At 37.9% G+C, this 21,320-nt stretch overlaps 1 protein-coding gene across 1 annotated transcript in view; it reads right to left on the bottom strand.

The window, feature by feature from the left end:
- hcn4 (hyperpolarization activated cyclic nucleotide-gated potassium channel 4) overlaps positions 1-21,320 on the bottom strand; it is an 88,793-nt gene that overhangs the window by 7,291 nt on the left and 60,182 nt on the right. Inside the window, exons 6-8 of the mRNA XM_015055655.1 lie at positions 14,906-15,052; positions 13,631-13,871; positions 2,352-2,516 (exon numbers count right to left, since the gene is read on the bottom strand). Coding sequence (XP_014911141.1) covers positions 2,352-2,516; positions 13,631-13,871; positions 14,906-15,052 — 553 coding nt within the window. The remainder of the gene's footprint in view (positions 1-2,351; positions 2,517-13,630; positions 13,872-14,905; positions 15,053-21,320) is intronic.

The raw sequence follows: 21,320 nt of genomic DNA, 5'->3' as shown, positions 1-21,320 counted from the left end.
CACTGGGCTATAAGCCGCATGGTTCAAAGCTTAGGAAAAAAGTAGCGGCTTATAGTCCGGAAGTATGACGATATGGTATATGAAAAAAAATCTAAATGCTCTCTGGCAGGGGCGGATCTACTGGGGTGGCAGTTGCCACCCCAAACGAGAGCCCACCCCAAACGAGAGCCTTGCCACCCCTGTTGCCACCCCAGCTAGCGATAATGAATTCAATAAATAGTTATGGCAAATCGGACATTAAGCTCATGAAATTCTTTTTTTTCCGACAACATTGAATGCAACACAATGTAACCTGACACCCACTGCTGAGTGGCGGGAAGTGCGAGAGCAGGACAGAGCGCGAGGCAGCAGCATTGATGGATAAATATTACTGGACTGGACATTATGTGATTTATTGTAAGTCACACATGCGCCATTGCTGTCCATTGAGTCAGGAATATATCAGTGGTCAGGAAAATACTACAATCACGCAAAGAATCAGAACAACGTATGTAATGTTTAGCAGTTAGTTCAACCATAGATAATGGTAATAAGGGCTTCAGATTTCATAGGTGAGGAAAAAGTTTTAATTTAAATAAAAACATTGAACAAGTGAGCAGTGGGTCAGTTATACTAGACTAACTGTTGCTGACCTGGTATTGACTTTGATAACCTTAGGATGTGCTGCACATTTCGGTGTGTTTTGGTTCCGTTAGCACTAAACAACCCGCCCACCAAGTCATCAGTAGAGCAGCTGTTTAAATCAGCTAATCAACCACCACGGTGATCAGGCGAAAACTTAATAATAATCACAATATAGACATTAAGCCTGACAACATAAAGTAACAAACTGGATGTTCTGTTTTAGTGTTTTTGCTACTTATTGTGTGGGAAATGTTTGCTTTTTGGTTTTGATTCCCCTGATTGGTAATCTCTACTCTATCTGCTCTTTGAGCTGTTGTTTGTCGGTTGCCATGGCAACGGGTCATGCGTAATACCGACATACAGAGCGAGAAAAGGCGGAATAGAAGTTGTTCGAGCTGTTTTTTCTTTATTTCTTTATCCATTTGAATTTTGTTACTTTATTCTTAAATTTCGACCAATAGGCGCTGTCCAGTCCAATAATGCGTATCAATAAGCAGGAGTATGAAAGACGTAAAAATAATTAACTATACTATATTAAGAAATTGTATTTAAGCCTCGGTGCTACATGAAGATCATTTTGAACCAATGGAAGTTAAAAACAATATTTCGTGTGTGTGTGTGTGTGTGTGTGTGTGTGTATAAATATTTTTCTAGATCCGCCCCTGGTTCTTTTCAAATATATTGTTAGGTATAGGGTTATGTTTACTGGACAGATTTAAGCTCTTGAGTTTTAAAGTGCAAGTGCTTTCAGTGGTAAACTTGGTAACTTGGTATGCATGAAAACATATTGATATTAAAATGTCACACCCCTATTGCAAAACTGCCCTCAAGCAGTCTGAGCTCATGAATGATCTATTTTAATCTCATTCTTCCTAACTGTGAGCTCCTTTACTCCCCACAAGGAACAAGTGTGTATCTTTATGACTGGCTAGGTCACCCTTACTCACTGTGAAATGGTGACACAATTACAGAGTTAGCTGTCTTCAATTAGAATCAACATAAATCTTATCAGTTAAAAAAAAACACAAAAAAAACCCAAGGCAAACAGAAAGAAAAAACAAAACCTTTATGTCTATATTAGTTTATTTAGTTTCACCTAACTTCTGTTTTTTGCGATGTGACTACACCCACCTTTCGCCTCGCATGCCACAAATCAGATTATGCAAAGACCATCACGAAGACAGGTAATTTTAGACTCCCTGAGTAACTTTATAAATGAGCATCAAAGACAGAAGTAATACAAGTAGATGCAGGCGACCATTCCACTAAACTCTTACTACCAGCTAAGTGCATCATTTCAAAGCAACCATTTTCTACAAAGTGAACCCCTTAAGCAAATTTACTATCTCCCATTCAAAACATATGAGAATAAAACAGAGCATGCTGTGATTGGTTGAATGATAATACCAGCATGCCTTTTATTGTGGGTTTTTCATATGTGGGACTGAGTATGAGAACAATGATGGACAGAGAGAGAATATCAATTGCATGTGTAAGAGAAATCATCCAGAGATGTTAAAACCTCAAAGCCCTGTCTTCATGTTTGCATACTGATGACTTTGAGGTAAGTGTCAGTAAGAACATGCTGTTTCTCCTATTTCTGACTGTAACATTCCAGAACATTGAAGGTTACAGCAAATGTCACCGAATATCATTAATTTTTTAAGTTTGCTTTGATCTGCATGCTGTCTTAAGTGATCTCGGTGTTGCTATGTTGATTTCCTCACCAATTCGGTCCAGCCGGTCCAGGGCCACCGTCTCAAAGGCTCTTCTCATCATAGGATACTCTTCAAGAACCTCATTGAAGTTGTCCACAGAGAGAGAATACAAACGACAGTATGTGTCGGCTCGTACACTGGCTGTCCTCCTGCCTCGTGTCAGCAAACAAATCTCTGCAACAAGATATGGCAGATAAGACACTGTTACACCCTAGAGATACTTTTTAAAATGAATTCATATAAAGGGTTATGCAGGGTGTACAGCTACAAATTTTAGTATTTGTGGAGGACTATTGAGCCACTCTTTTCTTCACTCAGATATCCTAAGGTCTAGAAATTTCTGTATTAATTATCTAGCATATGTCAGTAATGCAAACAACTTTCCACCTTTAAAAGAAAATTAAAGGCAAGACATTTCTATAGTATATCCTCAAATTGTGGTTTGTTGAGCTGATTTAGTGTTATTCCTTGAGTAACAAACTGCTGAGAAACAGAGAATATTTTAGGTTTATTATACAAATACAAGCACAAGTATTCAAAGAAAAATCAAGAAAGGTGATAGGCATGTTCCTGAAACAGCACTGACTTTACTTCATCCTTCATATGGCTTCTACAAGCATTTATATCCCTCTATTTGTTTCACATGTTTTTGTTATGACAAAGTTTTGGTGTTACATCCTCTAGCTTCAATTTATTGTGTTTGGATTTTATGAAATGGCATGGTTTCTAGTTTGGCACATATATCTACTCAGAGTCCTTAACTGTTATATCCCTAAATAAAATCCAGTGTAACAACTTATTTTCACCCAATTATTAAACAGCATCTAAATGCCTAAATATTCATATCAAACATTAGTGAACAAACAGGAGAGAAGAACAAAGAACAAGTCTAAATCAGGGTTAGATTATAAAACAATAATCCCAAGGTTTTACCATCTGTTTAATCAATCATCTGAAAATGAAAAAAAAAAAAAACACAACTGCCAGTCTAACACAATATGGTCATTCACTTTTCATATTTTTACTTGTGGTTGATAATCATGTATCACTTTCACTCAACTTTAAAAATATGCACTACTTTTACATACAAGTCAGTCACATACAATGCTAATAAAATACATTAAATATCGAGACTATAACTTAAGAAAATATGAATAAGTTCAGGGAGTCTGAACACTTGTGAACCACATGTATTGCCATTATAATGCCACTGAGAGAATAACTGTGAAAACAGAAAGCATACACATATTCATTGCACCAGACAGGCCAGTATATTTCACAAATTATAAGCCTTTTCTCATACTTAAACAGCAAAGGCACTGAGAAATTTGTTTCAGATGTGCTAGCCTGATCTCTCTGCTCTTGTTTGGTGGTCATTCCTGTAAGCACTTTAACAATCTATTAAAAACATTTTTTAAATGTGGACCATAGAAATGTGTTATTTACCGAATTCTCTCTTGAGAAAAGTAAAGGGCATCAAGTCTTAGGAGAAAAAATATGACAAATGTACTTTATCTTCTAGCATTAACATTTTAACTCTGTAATCCAATCAAGGTAGCACTAAGTGCTATTTTCAAAGCTTTGGATCTGACTTAGGAAAGACAGTGCTCTATTTAAGATGCTGCACAGCTGTAGAAAAGTAGCACACAGACTGTGTAAGTAGAAGGGAGTGTGTCTGTACTGCATGCAAATGGTGCGTGTGTTTTTCAAGCGGGGTGTCTTTGCATAGGGTATCAACATGCGTGTGTGCAAGGTCGCATACCCAAATATATATGAATGGAGTAAACAGGGAAATGCATAGCAATAATTTATTAGGAATCCACTGCTGCATGCAGTAAGTATTTTGTGGATTTATCGTATCTCTTTGTGTACATCTATTGATTGCTGTAAATAGTTTCAAGATTTTTCCTGTCAGAATTAGTTTGTAAAGCTTTGAGCAACACCTCGTCAGGATAAGAGCAGCTGTTATCTGTACAATAAAATATTAATAAAAAACAAATCGTTTCCTTGCCTATTTGACTGCCTCAGATTGCCATGACTGAATTATGAATATTATGACTGAATAGATGACAACTGCAACTTGGTGGAAAAAAATAGTTGCAAATTGCTCTCGTCTGTTAGACGTAAGGGGCTTGTGTACTCTTGCCAACATTAAGTGCAATGTAGTTTGTTAATTTCTGTGCAGAAGTAAAACAAACACTGTACAAAAAAGAGCATTTGTACTGCTTTGTGAATTCCCTCCAAGAGCAAAGTGTTTATAACTGTGTTCACTGGTTTCAAAGCTGTAATTGGAACTGATAATAGAAAAAATGCATGATTTGAGTGGCCAGAGAGTGGGCTATGAATGAATCAAAGGAACACAATCTTACTTGAACTCCTGTACTGTGTCTGTGTGTAAGAGCAAAGCTGGTGGAATGAACAAATTTTCACTAGTTAACAACACAGAATTAAAAATGTGAAAACTGCGAAACAACCACAACCCTTTGTGTGCCTTTCTGTGTGCTCTGGGAACCTAAGTGTGTCCTGATGTTGCAGCCTTGGCCATAGCTGTTTTGGGGGTCCATTTCCCACCGCACAGCTCCAGTAATCCCCTCTGGAGAGGAGCATCGCAGCTCTGTATTAAATCCTCTTGTCCTGTGGCTTTCTGGATGAGGTACTGAGCTGCAGTGAGTCCTCTGGCCTTATCTGAACTCTGTCTTTGCAGAAAGCAACTGAAACATAGTGCTTTGAGGTGCTATGTGAACTTCAATTGGAACCAAAATAAAAATCCATGGAGCTATTGCACTATTTCTGTCTAGTAAACAAAAAAGCATAAGTAGGCGTGTCTGAAAGTTATAGAACCAAATGCAGAATTTTAAGCCTTAAACATTACTTACTAAGAAAAAAAAAAAAAACAGGATACCCCAAAGCCTAATTTAGATATGCTTTTTCATAACTACATTAATTTGAATGATGTGCTCAGAAACCGAACGTTACATGACTTGCCAGAGAAAGCTGACAAAACTACTGATTATTGAAATACTTCCATAAAGTCAGACGTGTTAACATCCAGACAATATTGCATTGAATTAAAGTGGAAATATTTTGATGAGTCAATATAAATGTCAATTGGTATCATATAATTAAATAATGTTAGCTCTAAACTGAAACAAACCAAATACAACCCTTCTGAAGTTTCTCAAATTACAGCCACAAAGTTATATGAATTTAATGTGATTTTGCCTGCAAATTGAGCGGGAATAAATGATACATATTTTATAAGTAAAGAAAATATGATATGTGTATATTTTCAGTGCTCTTTCACTATGATATCCCTACATAAAATCCACTGCCTTAGAAGTCCCTAATTAGTTAATTGAGTCCACCTGTGTACAAAAATTGTATATAAATTCAACTATCTTCTGAAAGCCTTAGAGGACGTTTTTGAACAAACAGCATCACAAAGACAGGTCAAGGATAACAAGCTGAGGTTACAAAATAATATCCAAAACCTTGTTCAATTTATCATCTGAAAACTGAAAAAATATGCCCCAACTCCAAACCTACAAATACATATAACCTTCCACCTTAAGTGGGAGGCCTGGCAAGGATAGGCAGCCAAGAGATGATAAAGCAGCAGAGCTCTGTTGAATTCACAACTTACTAGTCATGCAGGCACAAAATCTGGACTTTATGGCAAAAAGGAAGTCATTCTTAAAAATACTTCCATAGGAAGTCCTGTGCAAAATTTGACAGAACCAATGAATGTAGGCGATGCAGAAGAAGACGCTCTGATAAGAAGAAAAACTTTCTGCTCTACATACAAACTAAAGAAAATATGATATGTGTATATTTTCAGTGCTCTTTCACTATGAATACACGAAAACATGGTGGTAGGGGATAACGGACAAAAACATGTTGGAGGCTGGAAGTGGCATACGAATAAAGTAAAGGTTCACATTTCAGTAAAAAAAAACAATCACTCCGGCTATACAATTAGAGCTGAAACTTTTATTTATTGTTCTGCTCAAGCTACATTTAAAGTTACGTTTAAAAGTATTTACTGATGCTCCACTTCCACTGCTTACTCACATCTCATGTGAGTAAGCACATGCAGTGGTAATACTCCCCAAACCACTGCATGAAATTATGGAACAGGCTTAGTTGCTCAGCCTGAGTTCTGCGAGGGGTGTGTGTGTGTGTGTGTGTGTGTGTGTGTGTGTGTGTCTGTGTGTGTGTGTGTGTGTGTGTGTGTTCTCCTCAAACGGACAGCTGCTTCAACACTCACCCATTTTTCTATGGTCTTGACGAACTGCTTAATAATCAGCCCTAAATTGTAGGTTTTGCTAGTTAGCTGTGGTATCATCACTGTAAAAATAATGGACATATAATTGGGCATGTGATCTTTCCACCGACTAAAAGCAACATTTTGATAACAAAAGACTAAGCAGTTATATTTGTTCCTGAAGCTGAATTTAAACAGGGCAATCTTGCAGACAAAATGTTTTTACCCTGGATCATAATGTGTTTCCCTTTCACACTTAGGGCACAATCCATTCATTAAATTTGAATGACACCAATTAAAATTAGATGTTGCTCTGGAAAAGGAGGGCTGAGACATCAGGCACCGTGACCTTGGTGAGAACACACATGACTGGTTCGCTGCATGATGGTGCATCCCACGTGTCCTGAGCTCTTACTGGAAAGATCCTTCCCTTGAGTCGCTGCACCAGCTCTTAAAAAGGAGAATGGATTGCACACCTTTGTGTGTGTATGTGTGTGTGTGTGTGAGAAAGAGAGGTGGGTAGAAAGAGGTGAAAGAAAATAGAACATTTTCAGTTGAAGCTATACCTTTGCATTTCAAATCAGTACTGAGAACACACTTTTGTATTTTATGTAAATTTCATTTGCAGGTTTTTGAAATAAATGACAATATCAGCTGAAGAATTCATCCAAATGTAGAGCTCCTCAAAACTACACATGATATAAAGTGTAGTGCTCAATGTGAGGTTCCTTTCACTGTTTTGTAGGAGCACTTGAACGCCTTGAGCTCCACAGGTTACACCTGTTACCCCAGCAGTTTGATTTTGTTTTGAAGACCTTCGTATGATATAAAGAGTATTTGGCTTTTCCACACTATAAGTGCTCCTTTAATGTGCACTGTGATTGAGGTCAGTGATTCTGAAGTACAGTTTATTATAGACAACACTATCACCTTCCATGCTTCTTAAGTTCAGAACTACGTTTGTTCTTTATATTGTACAGCGATACTATAAGTATTTGTGAACAAAGATAAACCCCGGAGAGTGTTGCGAGCCTCAGAGGAATAAAAAGAGGCTTTCCTTTAGAGACAGAGGAGCTGAAAATGACATTTTGTTTGAGTTCCTCAAATCCAACTGAGTCAAACCATATTGATATTCAAACTAAAACCTAGCTTGGAGCAGTATGCACATTTAGTGAGTATAATGTTACAATTTGTTAGACATTGTTTAGCTCAGGAAGCCCATGTATTACATTAAATCTTCACTTTATGTAATCTCACAGGGCCACAGGTGCCAGTAGAGAGGAGAAATTTACTTTAAAGAGCCATCTGGGAGAAGCAGATTCCAGAAGGCTGGCAATTTAACCAGTAGAACAAATTAAAAGGAAAATCATGGAGATTTTGTCACAGCTTTCATGGGCTGTTTTAAATTTTTAAATACCAAGAAAAGGGGCTATCCAGTAAAGTGTCCCGTAATTATCTTTTTCTGTTAAAAAGTCTAATATAAAAAAGATATAAATGTCTTGAAACTATAAGTAGTCACCCAGTTCTTTCTTTTTCAAAGTTAATACGTGAAATTATAATAGAAACTCTTCCTGAACAAAAGGAAACCCTTTTGCCACAAAATTATAAAACTACAGTTTATACCACAGTTACTGGCTCCACCAGTGAATCAGAAGCGAAACCATTAATGTTACCATGGTTGTTGTTTGTGAGCATAAAGTTTAATTGTTGAAGAAAAAAAAACAGGTTAGTTTACTGTAGTTTTGATTTTTTTTATACATAAAACATCTGATGTTTGTAGATCATAACAAATTTAGAATCGTCTTTTATTAAGCTGTGTTAAATCTCATCTGACATCTTAATGTATAGATAGTAATTTATTTCCCTTTAAGCCACCGCATGAGTGTCATGAGGTTGAAGTGATTTTATAGGGTCAAACAGCGCTCTTGGAATAATGTTTTGTCAGCCATTGCTGTGGTGCACTTCAGACTTTTAGGTTTTTCCATTCACTGCTGCTATGTTTTATGCAATCACTTCGAGGCTCACTGACATAATATTCTGGTGACACAGCTGTTGGAAGAAACATGCAGAGCAGAGTAACAATGGCCGGCAGAACCAAGCAGGAATTGAAAAGTCTACCTGAATGCTGCCAGAATTTTAGTTTTTTGAGTTTTAATTTTAGTAGGCAGCGATGAATCAGTAGGGTGGTGAATTCCAGGCTGCCTGGGCTTGCTAAGTGGTGCTTTTAATGCCTGGGTGGTGAGTATTTTGCTAGGTCCAAAAGTTGCTCTTTTTTACTGACTTTCTCCTGCTCACTGGACTAATCATTACATAAGTCCTCCCCTTTTGAACATAAGTTTGTGCTCAGTAATGATTCCTAACTTTGATGTTCTACATGTGAATTCATATTTCTTTAACTTTTATCTGTTTTTTCACCTGGCTTGTGCTTGTTTTTTTTTTCTTTTATGAATTTTTTCATAAGCATATTTCTTTTCAGCCAAAAGTCCAAGCACAATTAAAAATATTAATATATTATATGAAGAATTTATGTATTTTATTGTTCCAAAGAGTCATACAGACAGGAGAGCGCAGCTCTATGCTATCCTGTTGTACTGACTCTGCTTTAGGAATTTTACATAATGGGATAAAGCTGAGAAAAGTATAATATAAACAAACCTACCAGACAAAACCAATGCAAGGAAGAGGGATGATGACATTAATAAAACTTTGCACTTCCTAATTATTCTTACCAGCTGAGGAATGAACTAATCTCAATGAGAGGAGAGAGGAGAAAGATAGGTGACTTTATTCAGTAAGTAAGGGAAAAAAACAATTATAAATTAACAATCGCTTGTGTATCAGTGGTTTATGCTCTGAAAAGTAAATTTTACTACACTTCACAAAAAGTTTAGATCTTGCCTTACTACATATTATGTATCAGAAAATGATAGACCTTCATAGCTGTTTTCAGAAAAAAAACAGAACATGCCTGTTGTGATCATGTGGCACCCGGAAACAGCTGTGTTCGAGTCTGACAGGATGCAAATGCCAAAATTTGAATATGCTCTCTAGCTGGATGTGGTTTTATGCGTGGAATGTTATACATGTCTTCTTCCATGCTCGAAAGTGTGCGTGAAGGTGAATTAATGAATATGTGCAGAGCTACTTTGACTGTGATGAAGCGTTTGTGTCCTGCAGCCTCCTTTGGCTAAGCTCACCTGGACTCTGAGTCCTGCTGTCAGCTCCCATCTCCCTCCCTGTCGGTGCCCCCAGCCCCACAGCGCGGACACTCTCTAACCTTTGAAACATCCGCAGCGGGCTGCCTGATTCCCTATGACATGTCATGTTCACTCCCTTGCAGCATTAGCATAGCTGCAGAAACACCTTCCATTTGGCTGGCATGCGCAGACAGACGGGAGGTTTTCTGAAGCACTTTGAAATCACGGCTGATTCTAATCTTTTTTTTTTTTTTTTTAAAAACCAGACAGCAAAAGAGGTTTATATGTTTTTTTCTATACAATTAAATTCTGAAGAGTTTAAATTGTGTCTCTGAAGAACTCTGAGTCTGTTTAATGAAGGCCAAGTAAAAGAAAAGGCGGAATTGGAGGAAAAATTGGCTAATATAAAGGTTTGATAGAGGATGTTCTAAATCAGCTGATTGGATGGGAGTACAGGACTGTCCCACAGCACACTGTCTTGTTTATATACATTCTTTTATCAAAACACAGGATTTGGGGCAGCGAGTGGCTTTGCAGTAGAGCGGGCGCTCCACATATCGAGGCTATAGTCTGTGTTACAGTCATCCAGGCTTTGATTCCTGACCTCATGACCCTGACTGCCTGTCTTTACCCTCCCTGCTCATTAAAATCGATAAAAGCCAATAGCCAATTGCCCTCTGGAGTCATTCATTGTGCTAAGAACTTGAGAGGTAACTGGGTTAACAGAAGAATAGTTTCTGAAAAGCAACATCAGACGTCCTGTAGCCTCTCTTAGCACAAGGAAGGTCAGAAATGAAGGGAATATATGAAAGAGTATGGGAATAAATGCATTATATTAGTCTCACAATCAACAACCTTTGGAGATTTTTTAGTTCTTTCCCAGTGAGTACTGGCATAAATACACCGACATATTGCATGCACTGCCTTGGAACTAAAGTAAGACATCACAGAGGTTTAAATAGCATTGGACAAATATCTCTCACTGGCATGAAGGACAGTTCAGTGTTACTTCAACCAAGAGAGAGTCAAAGTGCGTACCGGCTGGACATCAATTACTGCATGCAACAAAGGATGAACTTTGACAATAACATCCCCCATCTTGGCACAGAGAGAGTTGAAGAGATGCTGTTCTGATAAGTGTTTCAATACTGAACCATGAGGAGATAAAGAGGCAAGTGGAGAGAGCGGGGGTGGAGGGCGCATGTTTTCTTTCACAGCCCAGAGCAGCATCCAGAGAGCAGCCTTGGCAGCAATCCATGTGTCCCTTGGCGTGAGCACTGCAGTCACATTACATTTCCCCCTCTCCACTGGATCGCCGTGTGCCCAGTCGACGCTCCCATCCAGGACATGTCGAGTTCACTTTAGACATTAGGCTCGCTGGCTCAAGCTAATCCAACAGCTAACAAAGTGTAACAGACTGCAGAGTCCATAACTGTGTAAATAATTCAGGCCGTCTTTGAATGAATGAACTGAATGGTGTGAGTATGTCAAGATGCTGATGAGAAGATGTACATGCATATTTGGTGTACTGTAAACTAGGGTCGACAAAAGACAAAAGAAAAACCTCTGAGAAGACTGGAGGGCTTTCTGTTTCACATCCTAATGCTCACACAATTACAGAGCGGTGCAATCGATGCAAAGCAGAGCCTCATATCTGTGTCAAGAAAATATGTTGAAATTAAAAAAAATGAGTAAATTCTTTTTCTTCCTGCTTGCTGTGACACTGGCAGTCACAGTGAGAGCAACATGAGCCACACACACTGTGTTGATCCTGCACCAATTAATTTCATGAATGACTAACTTGTGTTTGGTAACACACTCCCAGTGGCGCCAGGCTTCCCTCACTACCCCCCCACTGTTACACCCCCAGAGAAGCGGCACTGCAAGGGAAGAAAAGCACAGGATCACAATTCAAAAGTGTTGTGTTTGCATTGCAAAACTGTGTAATGATTGAAGTCAGTGAGAGCATTTTTCCCTGTGGTGGGTAGCAAACACTCATTTTTACGTGAGAACAAAAATTGTAGATGCAGATGTGTTTGATGTTAGAATGCATTGTGCTGTGTATACTGTATTTTGGAATATTACTCGTATCCCTTGAACCTTTTCATATTTCCTCATATCAGGTATTCTGGCCAGAGATGATGGGGGAATGGATCGAGCACAATTCAGGACAATCCAATGAGAAAAACTGTAAGAAGCCGCAAATACTTCAGACTCAACCTTAGGTTCATCTCAGGCAGGATGATAGACAGGAGAGCTGCCGTGGCTTAGTCAAAGTTCAGACCTAAATTCAATTCTAAATTTGTATAAAGACTTGAAAACCCAATCGAATCTAACTGAAATTGAGCTATTCAGTAAGGAATAAAGGTGGAAATTTTCCATATACAAGGTTGTGACATATGCATAGATATTTATTTGTGAAGATAAATAAATGAATGCCATGTATTATTCTCCTTCCAATTCATATATATGTACTAAAATCATATAAGGCCAAAGATTGTGTTGGTCTTATATGTTTTTGCTTGTCAAATGACAGAATGCGCAAAGGTTTAATGGGTATGAATACTTTTGCAAGGCTCTGCATCATATTAATGGTGTCACACATTGTACAAAGAGACAAGCCTGTAAAATGGATTATATTTTCTCTCAATGCAGAGATTTTGTCTCTCATGAGGGTTTTTTTTTTTCCAAAGAGAGTTTTGGGCATCAGATAAAATGTCCCTTCAGAAAGAGAGAGCTGTGACCATGTTGTCTTAAGCATTGATTGGTTTTGGCATATGCAGAGAAAGATTGCCTGCCATCGTTTCATTATTTCTGTGGAACCCCTGTGGAGAGAGGGCATGGAGATGGACTCAAGCACGCAGAGCATAATTAAACTTCCACTGCCGGGTCATGTGCTGTTAAATGCTTTTGCCACAACTTCTAATTACTTAACAGGGTGGTCTAAATGATGTGCTGTCACTGGGCAAATTAATTGGTATTTGGTAAGGGCAGTATGGCCGCATTGTCTCCTACATGTGTCACCATCTCAATGGGACTATGAGAGGGCTTTGCATTATTTGACCCTGATTAAGAACATAGTGCAAGTTAAGTGCATAACAACTCTGGGTTATTTCACTCGCATTGAGTATTTATAAGTATGTAATTTCACAGCTTCCTGAGCTTTTTGACATTTGGATGCATATGTCAGGCTGCAGTACAGCTGGAGCAGTTTTGGGTCATTTAAATGTGTCCAACATTTATGAGATAAGTATTAAGGGAAGACTCCTACATAAACCATGAAGCTGAACTTTTAGTGAGGTGCCCAGCAGCACACAACACCATTCCAAGCTAAGATAGACCTTTTTACCAAAGCACCTGCTTCATAAATTTCAATTCAAACACAGGCAAACGACTTAATGTGTCACAGGACAGTTCTAAATAATAACATTTTACATATTTAAAAAAGAACTGAGAAAAATATATTTTTAAGCAAATCTAATCTATGGCAATCATTTATTCTGTCTGATTATAATAGTGTAGAGATGCATTTCTTTTCAGCATGCACGTTTCAGAAAAAATGAAGCCAGCATCCATGAGTAAGTGGATGTAGCAATAATGCTCTTCTCTGGTGTACAACTGAAAATAAACCTCTATTTCCTTTCTTCTTTCAGACTAGCTGAGACTTGTTAGAGAGAGTCAAGTGTGAATGCTGGCTGTGTAATATATATATATATATATATATGTATAAAAAGCTCCCCAGGATGCCCTAAAGCTTCAAACAAAGAAAGAGAGTGGCTGGAAGTGACCTTTGTGTTTGGGTGCAGGGAGGGAGAACCTCAGCTTACCCCCGAAGTAGGAGCCGTCTGAAAGCTTGGTCTCTTTGCTGCCTTTGGTGAGGACACTCACCACCCCGTGTTGAATGAAGTACATTTTCTTCCCAATAGTTCCCTCTCTGATGATGTAATCGCGAGGCTGGAAAACTTCAAACCTCAACTTGGTGAGCATGGACGTGACAAAGTTGGGGTCGGCGTTAGCAAACAGAGGCATCGAAGCTACCAGCTTTCGACAGTTGAAGTTGATGATTTCCTGTTGGGAGGGATAGAGGTACATTGAAAGCAAAAGCAGCAGAACAGTGAAGATGTTTAAAAATTGCTCTGTCACATGGAAAACTTTTGGGAGGATAAACATTCTCAGCTGTGTGTATGCTGTGCCTTTTATGCTCCTTTTACATTTTCCCCATTGTCTCATGTAACAAGCTCAGTCTTCAGTGTATGGGGATTTCACAAGACAGACTAACACAATGTAATTGTGAAGTGGAAGAAAAAGGATACTTGTTTCCAGACTGGAAATGGAAATGAAAAATGTCTGTGAACAATGTTCAATCATTGCCGAAGATCCTCAGTTGTGTTTATTTTTGTCCTTTCACCTTGTTATTCTTATTGCTATGCTTTCATCTGTTTATGATTTCTGTGGTATTGTTTGGGATAGAGTTAAGTCTTAAATCTTGCAGCCTCAAACATTTGTCCTAGGGCTGCCCATTCCTCTCTCCACAATACCATCTTGAAAAAAGCTTCTTCATTTATACTATATCCTTTCCTTTTTCAGATGAGAAATTAAATGGTGCTTCTTGAAATGTTTTGCAACCTACCCTGCTTTAAAGTTATCCATAACTTTATCCATGGGGTCTCTGGTGATTTGATTGTTCTCCCTAAAGCTGTTTTATTAGTGATGTTCTCTGAATAACATCACTAATTGTGGAATATGTCTAGTAATCTTTGAAGGTGTCAGAGTGAAGGAAACTGAACATAAATGCATGCCACACTTCTCAGATTTTCAGTTGAACAAAAAATGTCTTCTATATTTTTCTTCCACTACATCTATCGCTTGGTCCTGGTTTTGTCAAATTCAGAGTAGAAATATTAGTGGCACTAATGTAGCAAAATGTGAAAAGGTACAGAAGGCATGAAGACTTTTGCTTATTCAGCTTTAAAAAATAGTTTATATTCTGCTTATGGGAGAAGTAAATGCTAAAACATCTGAGCTTAGTCAAACTTGAGACGACTTTTTGACTGTGTCAAAGTTTCACAGGCAACAAACCAAAACAGAAACATCCACCTCACCTCTCGGAGCGGCTCGTTGAGCTCCCCCAGGATGCTCTCTTCGTCAAACATCTTGCCCTGGTAGCGGTGCTCATAGTAGTCATGGATTCTCTGCCTCATATCTGCAGGAAGCTTGTGGAAGGACATGTACTGCTCGACCTGTTTGTACTGCAGGGACACAGAGAGACATGGCAACAAGATGACCCAAGCAGACCATTCCACAGTTCATCACAAAGTTTCCCCTGAGGTTAGACAATATATGAAGAAGAGTACATGAGCACTTTTCTAGAATATGATGAGGTCTCCTGGAGCTTTTCTTTTTTTTTTTTTCTAAACAGGCCAACTCTGATTCTTTAAAGAAAAAGGTCAACTGAGAAGCATGAAAGAGGGTTATAATGTGCAATGACATCAAAGCTACTTCAAAACATGAACAAGCATCATCTATAAATGTACCCTGATTCTTATCAAGGATTTTTCTCACAGTGAAGACTATGTTTTCTAGTTCCTGTGTTCTAAAATGAAAACAACAAAGTGAATTGTGTCAGAGTTTTTTTTATTTTTTTTTTATTGACTTTTAAGCTGTGATACAGATCAAAGCAAACAGAGCATCTAGGGAATAATAAAAGGTAAAGTTCTTGACCTGCAGAGAAAGAAAACAAGGGTAGAAAAAAAGACATTAACCATTCATGGTGTCATGTTGAAGGTGCTCTTTGATCATTTACAAATCTTAACACTGAATGCTGCATTTGACCTCAGAAGTCTACTTCTGTGTTGTCTGACTGTTTTCCCAGTCACCACTGATGTTGGAGGAAATCATCAAAAGGACAGGCTTGTGCAGATATAGCACAGTAAAATAGGACAGCTGCCTCATGCAAGTCAGCTTGTTTTTGTGAAAACAGAAATATTTTCTCTCTGGAAACCATTAGAAATACAAGACCATATCAAGAGTACAGGGAGTCCAAAGGCCAACATGGGTAATGTCTTCTACCCTTACACTGACCTTCTGACAAGCGGATGGTTTATGCAGGGATTTCATTTTTTTTTCTACAGGAGCCTTTTTCCCATTGTGCAACACTTACATTCCCTTTGTTTCCCTCTCTGCCAAATTTAGATGGGATTTAATGAGTCTGTGTTTAACCAGAGCCTTTGAGTCCCTGACAGACAGAGAAAACAATCTGGAGTCACTCTGTGCATACTGATGATGCAGCTCCCTATACTGCCATCACTCAAACTACTGCAAGCCCCCAAATGTACTGATGGAGCAAGAAATACAGCAGATGAGGCAGAATGATTACAACCTTTATCTAACAGTGACAAATATTACAAGTTACATTTCTAAAAGAAGCCAGTCGATTATTTTTTATGATGACCTTGGGGCAAGAAAAAGACAAAGTGTCCCAAGTCTGTCTTTTTAGTACATGTTGATTTAGTTCTGTCATGTGCTGACAGTTTGGGGCTTTTCCTTTCTGTCCCTTAAGCGACAACAATTTATCATTTACTCATTGGATGATTAAACGCAGCCCTTCCAAAGAAATTATATTTTCCTTTTCTTCTTTCTGACATTGCTAACTCTAGATAACAAATACAGACATGACTCAGTGCAGCCCCTCTCTTGCTGATCAGTGTGGAGAACGGAGCCTCTCTGCATGTGATCATAGCAGTCAGATGCACTAAGCTTGTGCACACATGTCTTTTCCTCAACATAAATGAGTATTTATGCGGAATGAATGTGCAATGAGAACGTGCGCAGCTCATGCATCCTTTAGATGATGGAACAAGTTGAAAGGGAATTGGTACATAAATCTACAAAAACAGAATGCTTGCACACTTTAGTACATTCTTAAGCTATTTTAGTCAAGAAACCTACACATATATGGATTTGACTCCAAGGCCATGATAACAGGTGTAATCCATAATTTGTAAGTTATCTAGTCCCAATTTAACTTGCATTCATCATGGCATAATGCTGTGTTTCAACAGTCTGGATTATCTATTCATTCGTAGTTTCTTCCTCTCTTTCTCATATTGACAAAAAAAAAATACACCAGTTTGTCCTGAGTTCTGGGGCAAAATTTCTCTTGATTCTCCTAACACGAAAGGATGATAGTCACATAAAAAAAAAAAATCCAAATCATTGTTATACTATTGTTATTAATAGTTAATTGTTATTAATTATTATGTTTTTGTCATTTTGATTGCTGTACTATATTCGGTACAAAGCTAAGCTTCTCCAAATCATTTCAAATATACTTATAACGTTTGAGCCACAGAGGAAATCTGACAGTGATTCAAAGAGTCTGACCAGATGGGGGTAGCGCTGTGATGGGCTGATAAGAGCCCCTGTGACAGGAAATTATCTTATTTCCATGAAGTCAGCATCATGCTTCTAACATGAAGATCCCTGCTGAAATATTTCACCCTTTTAAGATCTTCTTGCTGCTTTGCAGCAAGATCTCGAGTTCAAATCCAAGCCTAGATCTTTTGTTCACTCAGTTTTTATGTTCTCAAGATCCATGCATGGGTTCCCTCCAGATATTCTGCTGTTTTTCCTCTCACAGTCCAAAAAATATGCATGTTAGGTTAACCAGTCTCAATAAATTAGCCATTATTAGTAGTGTGTGCATGTATCGGTGTTTTGTCCGTATGTCTCAGTGTTGCCCTGGTACAAACTGGCACTTGTTGAATGTTTACCCTGCCTCATGCCCAATGACCACTGGAAATAGCCACCATCCCCCAATATACCATAGCAAATGGCCACCTCTCTACTATGTGTTATGGTATAACAACCATATCACAATACCTATTGTGATGAGTGGCTGTACAATATGTTTCTGTATAAAACTTGGTGACTAACTCGTTAAATAAAAGTTAAATAAATTAATAGAAAATGTATCACAAATAACTTTCATGTAATGAATGTTTGCGTCTGATCCTGCTTTTTCTTCCCAGTGTTGTGACCGGAGCTTTTAGTTAGCTGTATTGTTGGTATTCAGTCACATGCTTTGTTTTAAGGCAATAAAACAAAATGCTTGTATTTCCTCCTTTTGCAGGAACTGTCATCCCACATACTTTGCAGATTATATTTTTCTTCTTCCTCTATAAATGACTGACTATTTAACCCTCCGGCGGTCTTAAGAGATGGGGGTCTTTTAGATCCCATGAGTTTTTTTACTCTGTGTGCATCGAGGCGGGATCGCAGTGACCCTGCTTGCGCTTTTACCCGTTTTCCAACTTTCTGACCGTGACATCTGCTGCACATCTCCTGAGTGTTGCAATAGGACACTCAGGAGGTTAAACCCGAGCCAGGTCCAGATTATTTATGTTTTTGCATCTGCCTTTTTAATCTGGACCTGGTTAAACCCGAGCCAGGTCCAGATTATTTATGTTTTTGCATCTGCCTTTTTAACAACCTTTTCCCTTGTACTCTTTGCCATGCTGTTTCCTGCTTGCTCTGTTTTGATGCCAGCTGATTACCTCATCAACAAACATTACCGTGGTTAGCCGATAGACTACACATCTCTATCGTAGGCAAAATTTCTATCCTTTCTACCATGTATATCACACATTCCTGTGGCATACTATGTTTTTTTTATTATTTTGTGTAGAGCTGTGCAAAATAGTTGCTTTTCTCCAGGCACCAATGAGATGTGCTCAGTGTCACTTAGTAACTTCCTTTAATAGCATTTCTTCTCTGGGTACAAAGTGAGAAACCGAAAAGACATCCAAGGACCTAGGCCAAAACAAAAAATCTCTGTGCAGAAGTTTGTACAGAAGTGCAGGAATCAAGATGTTCTCTGTCTATGACTGAAACAACAATCCAATATCGGATGACAGTAAGGAATTAATTTGTTCCTTAATTGACCTCTCTTGTGCTGGATGTTGACCAATCCAGACATATTTACTGTCATCCTTATTTCCCCTTTCTCCTTTCAAAATTAGGAACAGAAAACCTTGTCCTTTACACTCTTGGTAGGTATATATCAAGATTAGAAAAAAACACTCCTTGGAGGGGCAATACTTATTCCTATTGAGTAAACCTGAGACAATGGCACAGTTTCTTGGTGTGTTGTGAGGTTGATGAGTTGGTTTGTAACCGTAGAATAATTCAACATAGCTTAATTACAATATAGTACAATATATGTTTTTTGAATTGCTGCTGGAATACTTAATGATTTTATCTGTTTCACTGCAAAAGACTATGATTTGGACTTTGAATAGCTTGCAAACTTCAAACGGTTAAGTATTTTATAATACCAAGCATCTCAATATTATTTGCAGTATATGCAGAAATTGAAACCTTAACCATGCATAATATACTGTAAATAGTGTCTTAAACATTAAGTATGTTACTCTAGTGTTCAGACTATTGACTTTTAGTAATGAACAAATTGTGATGGTAGCATCTTTTGCTCGGAGCTCAAGAGAACTTCTCCATTTTCAACCATATCATAAAGCCTTTTATTTCCTTTGTATGATGTTTCTCCAAATGGCTGGTCTTATGTCAGTTAGCCATTCATACAGTTCTTCTCTGCACCCACAGCTCTTTTATTTTCCTTTCCCAATTCGCTTCCCTCTGAAGTAAATTTCCAAGCAGATGCAAATTCTTACCAAGCAAAACATGAATAATTCATTTCCCCAAAGACATGTCAGCCATTTAATTAGACTTTCTAAACATTTATTTTTTTTTCCTCTGTCTTCTTTTCCATCCACCTAAACTTTGAATCCCTGGACAAAGGATCTAGGTCCAACAAAACCCTTCCTTAAATCTCATCATGATCATCACGAAATCAGATGATGATTATCATAAGACCCAAGATAATTCAGCAGGAGACGACAACAATAAAAAGTGTGACTGAAAAGGAAAAGACTGGCCTTGTATTTAATGGACTGGTGAGTAATAACTCATAGCTTTGCTTTGCCAGTGTTGCTGTATTTGCAGGAGGCTAAGAATAACAATAAGGTGATTGATTGTTTCAGAAAATCCAATGGAAATAAACAGTCAACCTGTTATGTGCAAGTGTTCCTTCGTCACGGTATTATTTCTCAAATGCAGAGCTGCAACATGTGTACATGCCCCAGATGTCAACTTCAGCACTCTGTGTCTGTCTAGTACATAAGACTTTATAAGTCTACAACTTTTCAACAAGTTATTTTATTGCAAATGATAATAAAATGTTGCACCTTTTAAAAGTATTCATATTACTTGATCCTCTTTTGTCATTACAACCACAAACCTTGATTGTATTTCATTAAAACCTTTTGTTATACGCAAATACAACAGTGCATAGTTGTGAATTAGAAGAAAATAATACAAATTTAAATTAGTTATACTAATAAAAATCTATAAAAAGCAATGTGCATATAAACTCAGATGCCCTGAGTAACTGATACTATAAAATAAAATCCATAGCCACCAACTGCTTTCATGTGTTCAATAAATACAGTCCACCTGTGAGTGATTTAATTTGATTAAGCAAGTCAGAATTTTGACTGGGCCACCATATTTATGCACATTTTAACTCTTATCTGCATAAAATTTAATGCTAATTAGATATAAACATGTCACATTTGTGCAATGAGAGAGAATATGGGCTAAAAAGATCAACATTCATATGTCAGAGTGTGCATATAGAAGCTACCTAGTGTACTAGGTAGCTTATATCATTCCAGGCAAAATTGGGCAAAAACAGAAACTAATCTGACTTTGACAAGTCAAAAATTATATAAAAAATGTCTTTTACTGGCAATAGCACTCTAGCAGCCCTATTCCAGAGCTGCAATTGCATGAAGTATCCAGAAGTACAAAGCACACCAGTGCTCACAAGGTAAGAAAGGGTTCCAGCCTTTCTTACCTTGTGAGAAAAGTAAGAAAGGGTTCTCTCCTCTTGTTGAAGAGGATAGATAAGATCACATGTCAATACAGGGCCAATAAACATCTAAAGACAGATTATTTGAAAGGTTTTTATAGACTGATTTGTGAAGGACTATATAGGTGGGCTTGTGGCAGGATCAGTAATGAGTGTAGTAGTGGTCCACTGACTCAGACCCTAGCAGGGAGGAACTGGGCTATTAGTATTGGCTAAAAAAGTATTAATAATGATTCAGTTGGAATAATAAACCAGTTTCTGGTTTAAGTTGGACTTAGTGTCAACTGTCTGCTTTTAGAAGACATTTGCTTTAAAAAGTGCTGTAAGAAAAGGAAATAGTCTTTCAAAAATATTACGTTTTTTATGCCTCGTAATGTCTGTTTCATGTATCAGAGTGTGGCACTGCATGGCTAGCCAGTAAGGTTTTACATACAAACGAATAACATGATCATTTTCCTCATTTGACCTATACCCTATCAAAAAATGGTAGACTTTCCCTAAAGAGGAAACTTATATTGAAAGGAAACAATCCATGTCTTTGAATGGGGACTGGGAGTCTGCTGTTGTTC

This window comes from Poecilia latipinna, unplaced genomic scaffold (genome assembly GCF_001443285.1).
Source record: "Poecilia latipinna isolate Pla-1442-1.1 unplaced genomic scaffold, P_latipinna-1.0 Scaffold1328, whole genome shotgun sequence".
NCBI classification, from domain to species: Eukaryota; Metazoa; Chordata; class Actinopteri; order Cyprinodontiformes; family Poeciliidae; genus Poecilia; species Poecilia latipinna.
Note: the sequence above shows the minus strand (reverse complement) of the source record. Positions and strands in the feature narration are given on the sequence as shown.